This window comes from Tachysurus fulvidraco, chromosome 18 (assembly GCF_022655615.1).
Source record: "Tachysurus fulvidraco isolate hzauxx_2018 chromosome 18, HZAU_PFXX_2.0, whole genome shotgun sequence".
Taxonomy (NCBI): domain Eukaryota; kingdom Metazoa; phylum Chordata; class Actinopteri; order Siluriformes; family Bagridae; genus Tachysurus; species Tachysurus fulvidraco.
This window is the reverse complement of record NC_062535.1, coordinates 1492800-1507161: the sequence shown is the minus strand read 5'-3', so window position 1 is coordinate 1507161 and position 14362 is coordinate 1492800. Positions and strand designations below refer to the sequence as shown.

General features: G+C 39.6%; 1 protein-coding gene across 2 annotated transcripts; it reads left to right on the top strand.

The window, feature by feature from the left end:
• Positions 1-9369: 9369 nt before the first annotated feature.
• On the top strand, positions 9370-13149 carry LOC113659023 (interferon-induced protein 44-like). 2 transcript variants are annotated; one of them, XM_027171567.2, is made up of 8 exons: positions 9370-9445; positions 9604-9668; positions 9770-9803; positions 10244-10451; positions 11042-11191; positions 11358-11529; positions 12617-12720; positions 12814-13149. In XM_027171567.2, exons 2-8 carry the CDS (start codon positions 9629-9631, stop codon positions 12973-12975), a joined length of 870 nt encoding a protein of 289 aa, XP_027027368.2. In that variant the 5' UTR covers positions 9370-9445; positions 9604-9628; the 3' UTR covers positions 12976-13149. The 2 variants fall into 2 exon arrangements, with proteins under 2 accessions (XP_027027368.2, XP_047658828.1); XM_047802872.1 differs by lacking the exon at positions 9370-9445 and having other exon boundaries at positions 9458-9668.
• The last annotated feature ends 1213 nt before the right edge of the window (positions 13150-14362 follow it).

The window sequence follows — 14362 nt, the reverse complement described above, 5'->3', positions numbered from 1 at the left end:
TCTTGTCTTGATGTCTATTGGAAAAGGTCCTGTTTAAACCTGGTGCATATTAACATATATTATTATCTGTTAACATGTATTCTATTAATCTTTATATTATTCTTTATAATAACCTTTTGTTTTATGTTTGTTCTGTAAAGCTGCTTTGAGACAATGTCAATTATAAAAAGCACTGTACAAATAAACTCGAATTGAATTGAATTGAACATCTGATCGGAGCTCATAACTGATTACTTTAAAAGTACTTCTGTTGTGAACACATTAAAGAACCTAACTGACTTTGAGATGGATGCAGATATTTTGGCAGATATTTTGTCTCAGTGACATTGATCTTCTTTTGCAACTGCAAGAAAACACAAACAAATAGACTGAACTTAAATAGAAGTGAATAAAATAAAAGATTTTTTTCTTATATGAAAATTTAATAAAGAAATAGTATACTTCTATATTACATATAGCAATAAAGGCTGCTGATATTGAAACAAAACATTTAGATTCACTCTACACTGAATTATGTTCTGAGTACTAACAGTAGTTTATATGTTTCTATAACTGTAGTACCTGTATTATATCTGTATTAAAAGAATACTATCAGAGCTTTGGTTTCAGTTTCAGATTATGCAGATTTTATGCAGGCTCTACTGTTCTTCAGTTCATTTTGGAAATATATTTAGGGAGTTTAAAAGCAATATATAGAAAGTAATATCTAGTAATATATAGTTTCTGAGACTATAACTGAAAAGCCTAAAAATACAGGGATGTCTTGTTTAACTCTGATCTAATTTTGTGAATATAAAAAAATGTATTCCTTTGTTCTTGGTTCTTTAATTAAAAATTAGTCACCATCTCATTTTTTTTTTTTTAATTCGAATTATTTTAAATTAGTATTTCTCAGCAAGATTCAATTGATTCGGGGTCTAAATCAAAAAAATTACATTTAAGACATTTGGCAGACATCCTTATCAAGAGCAGTGTGCAAAAGTGCTTTTAAATCTCTAATGATAAAAACATTATCACTTGTTCACTAGGATACAGACTCAGAATACTATCAACCTAAAACTTTTCAGGTTTTTTCTTTAAATATACACATACAGCAAAATAGGGAAACAGTGCTAGTTGAAGTGTTTCAGGAAAATGTAGGTCTTCACCCATCGTTTGAAGATGCCAGTGACTTGAATACAGGATGCCGATGTAAATAATAAAAAGTCTTTAATGAGCTTAACAAATATTGATGGGAAGTTCGGTTCTTTTCCACGAACCGGTTCTTTCGGACCAGTTCAAAAATCCAGTTCACCAGTTCTTTTACGTCCTGACATAATGACGTCATTCACAATGACACAATGACGCAAATTCCATCATCCCGCTGCTGGCAGATATTAATACAATCAATTTGACACATTCTAAATGTTCTTTGTAATCATAACTTTAGTTGAATGCGTTTCTTACATTTAAGTTTTGCAACTAAAAAACCAAGTACAGGCACTAATGTGCAAATGCTGATGTTTTACGTGTCTTAAAGATATAAAGTTAATAAACTAATCTTCATCAACTTACAAAAAGCGGCATATAAAAATACACACTAACCTGCACAGCAGTCAATAATAAAATTAAGTGACACATATTGAGTGACATATATTGTTTTGGTTTTTTTTTTAATAAAAATGTTTAATAGCCTATGACTAGTTACTATGCATATCCCAATATGTACAGTATAATTTGCTCTTAAGGTTTACGCATGCGCAGCATCAACAGTATGTCGGACGCATCCGAAACAGTTTGTTCAGTGTACTGATGATTCGCTGTACCAGTTCATCGGTTCTCGGAAGCGTCCGAAAGAAACAGTTCTCAGTTCAGTGTACTGATGATTCGCTGTATCGGTTCAGTTATTCAAGCATGCGCAGTATCAACAGTTCATCAGTTCTCGGACACGTCCGAAACAAGCAGTTCTCAGTTCAGTGTACTGATGATTCGCTGTATCGGTTCAGTAATTCACACATGTGCAGTATCAACAGCTCACGCTCACAGTTCTCTCAGCACAACATGTCTCGGTTCAGTGTACAGGAGTTACATATACTCCGGGATATTAGTTTATTTAGAGTCGGACCGACTGTCAGGCATGACCAAAAGTGAGTAACTTTAGTAACTTGTGGATCAGCGCTGACTCAAGACACGAACGGTTTAGAACGAATCAGTCCGATTTGGTGAACCGGTTCATCCAGTTCACTAAAAAGTACTGATTCAAAAGAGCGATTTGTTCATGAACTGGCCATCACTATTGACAAAGTAATCAGGCAAGGCAGGCAAACACTCAGCATAAAGACCAGTCTGTAATCCAGTACAAAAGTAGGCAAAGAATACAGGGCAGGCAAAAACAGTCCAACAATCTGGTACACAGGCAGACAGGGTAATACAGGGCAGGCAATAACACAGACACCAGAAACAAACTGAGTCAAACCAGGCAGGGCAGAACAAGAACAACAGAAACAAGTTTTTCACTCTAATCCCCTACCGCAACGTCTGGAATGCAGGAGCCGGCGAGCAGTGTAAGCAGGGTCCCCATCAATGAACCGGGCCGGTGGAGGGGGTCAGGTGGAGGGAACCAGGGAGCAGGCTTGAAACGGCTTGAGTCTGGAGACATGGAAGCTATGAATGAATACGTAGGATGTAGGACTCTGGGGAGCTTAAGTCAGACCGCCACTGGATTCAGCACCTTGGAGATGGGAAAAGACTCAACAAGGGCAGAGGGAACCGAGGCCTCTTTTTCCTGATTGGAGAACAGTGGAGGCTGGTATCCATATGCAGCCTGGAAGGGGGAGAGACCAATGGCTGCTGACAGCAGGGAGTTGTGGGCGTATTCCACCCACAATAGGTTAAAGGACCAGAATGTAGGTTTTTTGGAACACAGGAAGTGAAGTCCTTTTTCTAGCTCCTGGTTTAACCACTCAGTTTGTCCGCTAGACTGAGGATGGAACCCAGAAGACAGGCTGATGGTGACCCCCCAGGAGCTGGAAAAACTCTGTCTGGCTGTGGGTCCCCGGGGTGTCTTATTCTGAGCACAGACAGGACATGCCGCCACAAACTCCCGGACTTCATTCTTTATCTTAGGCCCCCAAGCCAACATCAGATGCATCCACCTCCACAATAAACTGCTGGTCTGGGTCGGGGAGAGCCAGGATGGGAGCTGTCGTGAAGAGGCCCTTCTGAAAGCTTGCTCAGCTACAGGATTCTAGCTGAAGGCTTGGAGTGTGGAGGTTAGCCGGTGTAGGGGTTCAGCCACAGTGCTGAAGCCCCTGATAAACTTGCAATAGAAATTTGCAAATCCCAGGAAGCGCTAGAGCTGCTTTCTGTTATCCGGGGGTGGCCAGTCCCTAACTGCCTTAACCCGATTGGAGTCCATCTGTATGCTACCGGGCGAGAGAATGAAGCCCAAAAAGGTGGTACTAGTGGTGTGAAATTTACATTTATTAGCTTTCACGTACAATTTGGAGAAAATGGTAGCTCCTTGGAGGAGTTCAAAGGCAGAGGTCAAGAGAGGCAGGGGGTACCAGTTCTTAATGGTAATGGCATTAAGTCCTCGGTAATCAATACAATGGCGGTGCGACGCATCCTTTTTCCCACAAAGAAAACCCTGCCCCCACTGGAGATGAAAAGTGACAAATGATGCCAGCCTTGAGAGAATCCTAGATGTACTGTGCCAGGGTCTCTCTCTTGGGTCCAGTCAGGTGGTAAAGATGGCCACAAGGGGGAGTAGTTCCAGGCAGGAGGTCAAGGGCAAAGTCGTAGGGCCAGTGAGGAGGAAGGGCTGCGGCTCTGGTCTTGCTGAAGACAACTCCCAGGTCATGGTTGCCCAGAGGCATAGAACTGAGGTCTGGTGGAGGTTCCTCAGTGACTGGATGCTGAGTCTGGGGTTCTGAGTCGAGGCAGTGAATGTGGCAGTGGGTTCCCAAGTCCAAGATGCAGCTGCTGGTCCAGTCCAGGTGGGGATTGTATTTCTGAAGCCAGGGAAATACCAGTATAATGTATGCTTGTGGCAATGGAATTACCAGGAATGTTATCGACTCGTGGTGATGTTCGACGACCATCAAGTGTACAGGAATTGGCCAACCAGCTGGGCATTCAGACTGAGCCTTTGCCCAGCTGGTTGGCCAATTCCTCATCCAGAAACTCTGAATCCACTCCAGAGTCAATTAAGTCTGCCAGGCAATGGTCTTGATGGTTAACAGAGATGCAAATCTTGAGAAGTGGTTTGGAGGGCACTGGAGATTGTGGGCTCGCCACTAGCCCTTCCTTCAACAGCAAACCCTGCCTTTTGCTTGACATGAAGCAGCCATGTGACCAGCCTTCCCGCATTAAATGCAAAGTCTCTGGGAATGCCATCTCTCCTTTTCTGTGTGTGAAAGGTGTCTCTGGCCAATTTTCATGGCCTGAACGAGACCAAAAACTTCAGAAACTGTCCCTTGTAATGTAGAACTTGGTGGGGAATGGAAGGATGGGTGCTAGGGTACCATGAGCGGTGGGAAACACATTCGGAGCTGCGTTCTCAAATACATCAATCAACGCGAGTAGCCAGTGTGATCAGATAGTCCAGTCCAGGAGGTAGTTCACGAGCAGCAAGCTCATCCTTGACCTCAGCTACCAAACCCTTGTAGAAGGCATCATATAAAGTAATGGCACCAAATCCACTATATGCCGCAGCCGTCCAAAAGTCCACTGCATATTTAGGTACAGAGTGATGCTTCATAGGAAAGGCAGAGAGTTGACTGGCGTTCACAGTCAGTGGTTGCCCACCATCTGGCCTTGCCGGTCAGCAGTGAGATAACACAAGCCACCTTGGAGCGATCTGATGGGAAAACTGAGGGCTGCAACTCGAATATGACTGGTCACTGAATAAGGAATGGCCGGCACATTTCTGGTTCTCCAGAGAAACGCTCAGGTTGAGGCAGGTGTGGCTCCCTGGCTGAAGTCGAAAGGGGTTTGAATGGGGCTGAAAGTGGCTTGAGAGTCAGGGGTGCAGAGGTGACTGAACTGGAGAAAGCCCTAAGTCGGCGGAAGAGTTATCTGCTTATCGTGGGCCGCGGTGGTCTGGGCCAGGTTCCTGAGGATGGTCGTCAGGTCTGATGTGTCTACTGAGTTAATAACTGGTTCAATAAACAGGTATGTTTGAGTGTCACTTTAGTTCAGAGGGAAATTACTAAAGCAAACCCACAAGAACATACAAAGGGCCAAAGCTCCTCCTACTCAGCAAGATCCATATGTATTTATATTTTATGGCATTTGGGCAATCCCCTTGTCTGGAGTGACTGCAGTCACTGGAGTTTTGACTTTGTAGGCAATCACCAATGGTTTATACCTGATGTGGGAAGCTACAGGAAGCTGGTGGTAGGAGCCTAATTGGATTGTATGGGAGAACTGTTGAAGACCGACAATAATTTATGAAGCTGCATTTTGGATCATTTGCAGAGATCAAATGTTGATCAGATGGAGACCTGAAGTGAGCTCCAGCAGTCAATTCACAAACTGGCCTGGGACTGAACATGAATCTGAGTGGCCTGTGTGAATAAAAATGGTTACATTGTACTGATGTTCTAAAGGGTATATTGTCAACGGCCTTTCAGTATTCCACTTAATTCTACATGAGTACAAGATATTTACAAGAACTCTGTTCACTCTTGTGATTTATCCAATAAATTATATTGAATCAGGCTTCTGTGAATTAAGATTTAATTACAGCCCAAATCCACCAATGTGTGATTTGCAACATCATGTGCATTGGCAGCCGTCCTCACTGTTGTTCAAAATTAGTCTGCACACCACCCTTCACCCCAGTTATTACAGTTGCCACATCATACCAGTGGACTGATGTAGTGGAAATTTTACATGTGCTTTAATGGTAAATTCTGTGTGTCAGGCTAGGGAGAGAGAGAACAGGAACTGTCCCTACCATAAGCAGTCCTACAACAAATGGTCCAGCTATAAAATACCCCTGCCTTAAACATTCTATGTGTTAGAAGCCATGGGAACTAAAGGGAGTATGGGTGCACATGCTTGATAAGATCTGACCTTACTGGGGTGACTGAGAGGAACATACAGTAAACACAAATGCACACACTCATACTAACACACACATACTAACACACACATACCAGACTACACAAGCACACACCTAGGGTATAAAAGGGAGAGCTAAATCACTAAACTTTGCCTCTTCACTGTGTAGAATTCTGCACTGCTGGAAGACACCTTATGCTGCAGCAAAATAAATATAATTTTTACTTCTTTGCTTTTACCACCAACTCTGTTTCTGACTGTGTTTTTTATATGTAGATCAAAACTTCCACCACACTGATCAGTTGTCTGGCACACATCTGATATATTTAAATTTAGCAAATGTTACTTTTGCAATAAATCATTATTATAGTTATTAGTTATGATACATGGTACCTTGATTTGATGTTCATTAGGAATATGATGAACTCTTGAACGTCTCCAAGAGAACTGAACATTATTAACTGTTATTTGGTGCATATGCATTTTTTAAGGTTAAGAGCTATTTACTCTGGCTAGGTAGGTATAAACTAGATGTATTTAAATCCATCATGATAAGGTGTGTTGTTATATTTAAAAAAATCCACAGCAGGGTGGTTTTGTATGGTCTAGAGAGAAACTGAGGGTTTGGTCTGGTTTATACCTGATATTGTATGCATGTACAAAATTGTGGTTTACATTTTTGACTACCAATCTTATGTACACTAAAGGTGACATTAACTACACATATCAATTATAACAACATTTTTAGTCAGGGTTCAAAGAAACTTTATCAAATTTAGGCAAATTGAGTTTTTAATTGCGCACATTATGGAAAACTTTTCATTCATTCATTCATTTTCTACCACTGTAAATCGAACTACCTCTAGTCACAGGGGACTGTGCCTATCTCAGGCATCTTTGGGCATCAAGGCAGGATACACCCTAGATGGAGTGCCAGCACATCACAGGGCACACACACACTCTCATTCACTACGAATAATTTTGCCAATTAACCAACCATGCATGTCTTTGGACCGGGGTAGGAAACCGGAGTACCCGGTGGAAACCCCCAAGGCACGGGGAGAACATGCAAACTCTACACACACAAGGTGGAAGCGGGAATCGAACCCCAACCCTGGAGGTGTGAGGCAAACGTGCTAACCACTAAGCCACCGTGCCCCACTTATGTAAAACTTTTATCCCCAAAATAAAAAATAAACAAAAAAACTTAGTAGTGGCTTCGTCAAAGACAACAGTTGCAGTGGTTTAGTGTTTAGTTAGCCATCTTTTGTTTTCTAGAAATTCTTGATAAACACCTGAGCATGGAACCAGCCAGTTCTTGTAACAGTTCTAAAAGTTCCTGGATCACCCATAAAGAAATCTATGTAAAGGACTAGAGACCTTGTTAGTGATTCTGGACATGACTACTGAGTAAGAGATAAAAATTCATTAGCGGGTGCCCACTAGCTTGGTGGAGAGCTGCCCATGACTGATGTGACAGTGGAACAGCTTTACACTGACACTGAAGACTAAATTTTCAACTGAAGGCAAATTCTCATGTTGTTCATTCTCATACAGCTTTCAGTCTTGTTAAATTTCAGGATACACTGTGAAGTAATTGTACTGTCCTGTGTGTCCCCTAGTGACAAATGTTCCTGGCCTGCCTGGACAAATCCTCGACAGTCCCACTAACCATTTTGTCTTTTCAGGTTCCTCACAATGGGAGGCCTTGTTTTTATTTAAAGCAATGTAATACAAATAAGTGTATGCAATATATGTAAAGTAAATAAAATAAAATTCCAAATAAAATCTCATTCAAATAATCAAGCAATTCTAGCATTAAGTAAAAGTAATTTACTTAGCCTGCATTTGTCCTCTGATGCACAATCCTTAAGCAATACAAATGTAGTACAGTAACTAAGCATTAGTTTGCCTTTAGTAGAATGCACACCCATTATCCAATACAGCAAGCTTTATATACTCTTTTTAGGGCTTGGTACTTGCGGCGCATCTGCCCTGGGCTTTCCTTGTATTTGCCTGGCACTGTCCAGGACAGTGAACAGGCTCTTACAGGTGAGAGATAGGTCCCAGTGTCTATTAGCAAAGAATTTGGTTACATGTCATTTTGTGGTTGACCTTTTTTAAGATGTACCTCTGCAGTGTGCTTCTGCAGTGGAAAGTGCACATCAGAAATATACATCTGCCAGGCTTACAACATCCTGTGGTTATATGGAACAGCATGTTCTATTTTCTTCTAGCCACATTCAACATTTAAATATATATTTATTTTATATTGAAAAAGGATACATATAAATGTAAATAAAAGCGATCAGAGCTCTATTGAACTTCTGATAAATACTTCTGACTCTTTTTTATCGCATAAATCTTCTTTGTCAGTTGAAATCTTCTTCCAGCTGTTTAGGTAGAGCGTCTGATCCTCTGCAGTCTTGCAGTAGCATTTATGACAATTGTAAATGTATTAAATTCATAGTCAATTGTTTCATTTCTGTAACCAAGTTTTCTACTTTCAGAAGTTTATTAGCAAACATCAGTTGCTTTTATTCCTCTTTCCTTTCCCGTTTAGTTTCTCTACACCTCTTTCTTTTTACCTTTCTCATTCCTACTTGTTTTCTTTGCTTTTGGACAGGAATGTCTCCTAAAGTGTATTTGGGTCGAGAGGGATTCATAAATCCTACAACTCCATTCTCACCTATTCTTACAACAACTGTTAGCTTGAGAATTAGATTCTATGTTAAAATAACCAGTGATGGTATTCTTTAGGCAAAGTTATTAATCCTAAACGAATAAGTATCAGCATTTATGGTCTCAAAATGCAGTAATGACACATATGTGAAAAACACACAAACTTGCAACAGGGAACAGACCCATCTATGGAACCCTAACTCGAGGACCTGAGGGATGTGGTAGCCTAGTGGTTAAGGTGTTGGACAACTGACTGGAAGATCAAATCCCAGGTCCACTAAGCTGCCACTGCTGGGCCTCTGAGCAAGGCCCTTAACCCTCAATTGCTTTGTTGTATAAATTGTAAGTCACTCTGGATAAGAGAGTCTACTAAATGCTGTAGAACAACTTACTTTTTAGCTCTGTGTTGTTTTCTGTAGCTCCAGAGTCCTGGAGCAACGTTGTTTCATTTCACTACTGCGTCAGTGAAGCGTCAGTGATTTCAGTGTGGCTGAAATGACAATAAACGCTTCTTGACTTGTGTGTGGTGTGTAGGGGGAACTACATGTGTGTGTATGTGTGTGTGTGTGTGTGTGTGTGTGTGTGTGTGTGTGTGTGTGTGTGTGTGTGTGTGTGTGTGTGCATGCATGTGTGAGCCTGAGTAACGGAAAGAGTAGGTAGGACCTGGGCTGAAAAGTAAAAACAAAAGCACAGAGCCCTACTGAGCTCATAGCTGGTAAGTGTCGTTTTCTTTCTGCTCTATCGAGGAGAAAAATAACTACACATTATGAATTCATGCAATCTGATACTGAAATACTTTTTATATATTGAAACATGTTTTATTCGATATTAAGAAAATTAGACATTTTTTTTTGTCTTTAAAATTAAAATCAGCTTCAGAGGAGGAAATCTGCCCAAAATGTTTGGAAAGAAATCAAAACCTGAATCAGAACCAGAAGGTAAGATCACTTTGTTGAAACAAAAATAGAAGAAAGAAATCAATTAAAAAAAAAAAAATTCTGTTTTTACTCAAAGTTCTCTATTATCTTTTTGTTTACAGACTTCAAGCAACCTTGGAGAAACATCGACTGGAAGTGAGTGATCAATTTAGTAATGTTTTGTTTTACGGAATTCAGGCCTTTATATTCCATGTATCTACAAAAAAATTAAATAATATAAAAAATCTGCATAATTCTCGAACATATATATATAAATTAAATAAAGAGTTTGATTATATACATCATCCTTGTTGTGGTGAAACTAAATTAGTTTGGTTAGAAGTCACGTCATTATTTCAGTAGCAGTGCTCTGTGTGTAATTTAAACGTCAAGGAGAATTCAGCTAATGAAGCAACATTAAATCCACTAGTAAAAAGAATGAGGCAGCACCAAAACTCTGCAGGTCATGGCAAACAGTTTTCTTAGTGTCTATACAGTACAGTATAATGTTCAAATATTTAACTGTCTTTTCTTTAAATCGATCATATGTACCCTACAAATGATTTTGAAACTCTTAATGTGTTTATCTCAAACAGCACAAACAATCTGAAATCTGAGTTAAGTGAACTTCTTCTTACATTTATGGAAAACCGCCAAGACATCAAGCAGTTCAGAATACTGCTTCATGGACCAGTTGGAGCTGGGAAGTCCTGCTTTATAAACTCAGTGAGGAGCGTATACAAGGAAAGAATTGTATTCGGGGCAGCTGAGGAGACGTCTGCTGGAAAAAGCTGCACAAGAACAGTAAGAGTTGTTTTTTATTCTCATTACATTCAGAATGAACAGAATAAGAAAATTAATCAGTCGTTCAAATCTTAAATACTGGAGTCATCTTTTAAATTTTATAGCTCTAAATTTTATAGCTCTAAATTTTATGCATTGTAAAGGGGGTCTGAAAAGTCAAGAAGTTATTTATTTATTTATTTATTTATTTATTTATTTATTTATTTATTTATTTATTATTCATAAGTGCTCTACTGTACATAATTCACACTTTCACTCTGATCACATTCTTAACCACACTGTCATGATGTGGTTGTCATCGACCTCTGAACAGTTCCCTGTATGAACACCAGAGGGCGTTCGGGCAGGGCTTTGTCTATTGTCTGTGTTCCTATGTGCTTCTCTTTAAGATGTGTGTCTGCACATGTATTTGTCTTGCTCAGTTCCATCTGATTAATGATCTTGGCTTTCAGAGTCTCAGGTGTGGCTTCTGCTTGTTTGTAATGAAAACCTGCACTAACACTGGCTCTAATCAGATGAGATTCTACATCCTGGTCTGGAATGATTTTGTCAGTCTTTTATTGAACTTTTCTTTTCTTTTCTTCCCACAGTACAAAACTTACAAAATCATTGACAAAGATTCCGTCACCTTGCCGTTTGTCTTCAGTGATGTTATGGGTCTGGAAGATCATGCGGAAGATGGAATTCATCCTGATGATCTCATTAATGTGCTGCATGGCCGTGTCAAAGAAGGTTATAAAGTAAGAAATTTTTAAAAAATCTAAAAAAAAGATTAATTCAAGATGATATGTTTTTTACTCATAATATATTCAGTAAATTATCTACAACTACAGATGCCACATGATCAGATGATGCAGTATTTTAAACTACTTCATATCTTTTTAGTGTTCTTTTCTTTGTCCTCAGTTTAATCCTGTTTCTCCACTGACTACTGTTGATCCAGACTACGTACATGAACCCAGTGTGAATGACAAAGTTCATTGCTTGGTGAGTGTAGTGGATGCAAACAGCATCTCCTTAATGATGAATGAGATGATTCAGAAGATGAAAGCTGTCAGAAAATCTGCCCTCGGATTGGGTGAGTCACTAAATGATGTATTATAATATGTAAGAATCTTATCTTCGATATATTATGATATTCCTTGTTTTTTCTGGATTGATTTGTATTTAATAGTTAGTGTGTATTTTTTCTAGAAGAATATTTGTTTGTTTGTTCGTTTCTTTTCTCATAAAATGTAAAAGCTTTCAAGTTTATATAAAAAGGACTGTAGTTGCTGCAATTTTTTTTTACATTTCAGAAAACTAGGGGCCAACCGAAAAAAAAGAACAACAATTATTTAAACCTTCATGAATGCATTCATTAAGAATATATTTAATTTCCCACTCAGTATTACTGTCCTGCTGTCTTTTGATGCCGCCACCTTTATGAGGTATTTTGGGATTTTAGCTAATTTGACTGTCTGAAGGTTTCTGGCATGAATGTGTTGTTGAATGTTAGCGCTTTTCACACATTTAAATAAAAATAAAACATTGCTTAGGTCTGAATCTCTACTTCACACTGAGTGCTCTGAGCCGAGCTGAGCAGCACACATCATTACGTCGCTCGATTCCGCTTCGGTTCCATATTTTTATTGCTTTTTTATGTTAACAAATTGTGTTTTGGTTCATATTTTTGGTTCATACTAACATTTTTCTTATCACTGATCATCATGGTTCAGGATTAATTTTTCCAACTCTTTCTAACTCCAGTTTAGTTCCTGATTTATTTTATTAAAAATCACTTATGTTGTATTTCCTTGTGAAATTTACACTTTAGCGCCCCCTGCCGAGGCTGACTTGGCGAACTCCCAAGCCCTGTTCCAGGCCGAGGCTAAACCCCGTATTAGATGTGTTCAGTGAAGACATTTTTTTCCACGAACTTGTCCTTTACACAAAGCGATGCAAGCTGAGTTGCGCAGCAGCCCACAGCACAACGCACACTTGTTAACCCACTTCTGTTCCATGTTTTCATGTTTCTACATGAAATGTCTTGTCTCCGCCCACATCCTGCTACTTATCACTGATCTCCTTTGTGTGTCAGGATTAATCTCACCTCTTCTCTGACAAGTGTCTCTGTATCCTCTGTGCACCCTGACAGCTTTCTTTAACTTATCTGTGAACCCCAGGCATCCCTCATGTTGTTCTGATGACAAAAATTGATGTTGATGTCTGCCCACTGGTTACAAAGGATCTAGCTGAGGTTTACAAAAGCAGGAAAATCGAAGAAAAGGTTTTTTCTTCTTACACATATTATCCTACATGTGTTTAATTTTTCTTGTAATCGATAGAAATTTGATCCTGTTTGTATTTTCTATATGTCTAGATGCAGGAATGCAGCCACACAATTGGTCCACCACTGAAATGCATCTTCCCAGTGAGCAACTATTATAAGGAGACTGAAATGGATAACAAAAAAGATGTGCTTATTCTGTCTGCATTAAAGGCAATTGTAGGATCTGTTAACGATTACATTGAAAACATCTGAGTATTTGCTAAAAAGTCCATTTGAAACAGAATTGAGATGTAGGTCTTTATTATCATGAAATCTTTATGTAGCTCATATATTAATCAAGATTAACTACTGTAATTTGTGCCTGTGATTACTAGTGTAGACTTATTAAGAGCATATTTAATTCATTAAATTGAAGTCTCTCATCTGCTTATGCCACAGCTCACTGTTATTTTTAACATTAGTCATACATTCCGTGTTTGAGAAAAATGAAATCTTCTAGTACATCCTGCTTCTTAATTCAATTCAATTCAAGTTTTTTTGTATAGTGCTTTTTACAATTTACATTGTCTAACCACTTTTTGTGGCCATTTAAAAAAAAACAACAATAATAACTATATTTGTAAAGTTTGTCATGACAAACTTTGATGTTGGCTTTGACGGTGCAAGTATTCGCAAAGGCCGGTGATTTTTGGAGGCGAGTGGACATAAGGGACAGTGTTACTTTTGGAGGCAAGTTGACAGAAAGATTGTGAAAGCTACTGGACCGCTAGGGTGCCAATACTTTTGGAGGTGAGCGGACATGAGCATGTGACGTGATCCGAATACCTGTGATGCAGTTCCCCTCATTGTGCTGAGTGTTTTGATATGTCACATGTCCATGTTGTGCAAATTTTTTATTTTCACGTGACATCACATGACCAATATACACGTAAAGCACTTCCCCTCATTGGGCTGAGTGTTTTGATATATGGGATGTCCATGTTGTGCTAATTTTTGATTTTCTTGGGGGGCGGGGCTACACGTGACGTCACGTGATTTCACCAGAATACCCGATGGGGTGCCAATACTTTTGGCGACAAGTGCCTACTGAGGGTTTGGACATTTCATGTCAATACTGCAGTCATTATGGGATTCTACTTCTAATGTGCCCAAGGAACATTAAATTATTCCCATTTACTGTGGTGTATTTCTCTCGGGTTTGTGCGACTTTCCATGGACGAGAGCTTAACCGGGAGCTGAGAGACGTCACCTAAAGCCGCACCAATATTGCGCGAAATATCATGATATCGGGGCGGTTTTAGGTGACGTCTGGAGCAGTGCCGTCACGTGACGTGACCAGAATACCCGTGGGGCAGTTTCCCTCATTGTGCTGAGTGTTTTGATATGTCACATGTCCATGTCATGCAAATTTTTAATTTTCACATGTCGTCACCTAACGTGGTTCTGAAGAAATAATTAAAGTAGTTAACGGTGCAGCAACAGAGGAGAAATTTCGACAAAAGCACCGATAGTAACCAGCCATGCCCAAAAATCGTCGCAGCTCACGTCGGGTCTTAGGTACTGGAAAGTCATTTGTAGATGAAATCTTAGCCATCACCGGGTGAACCTGACCATACCCCACCTGCTTACCTAGGTAAGT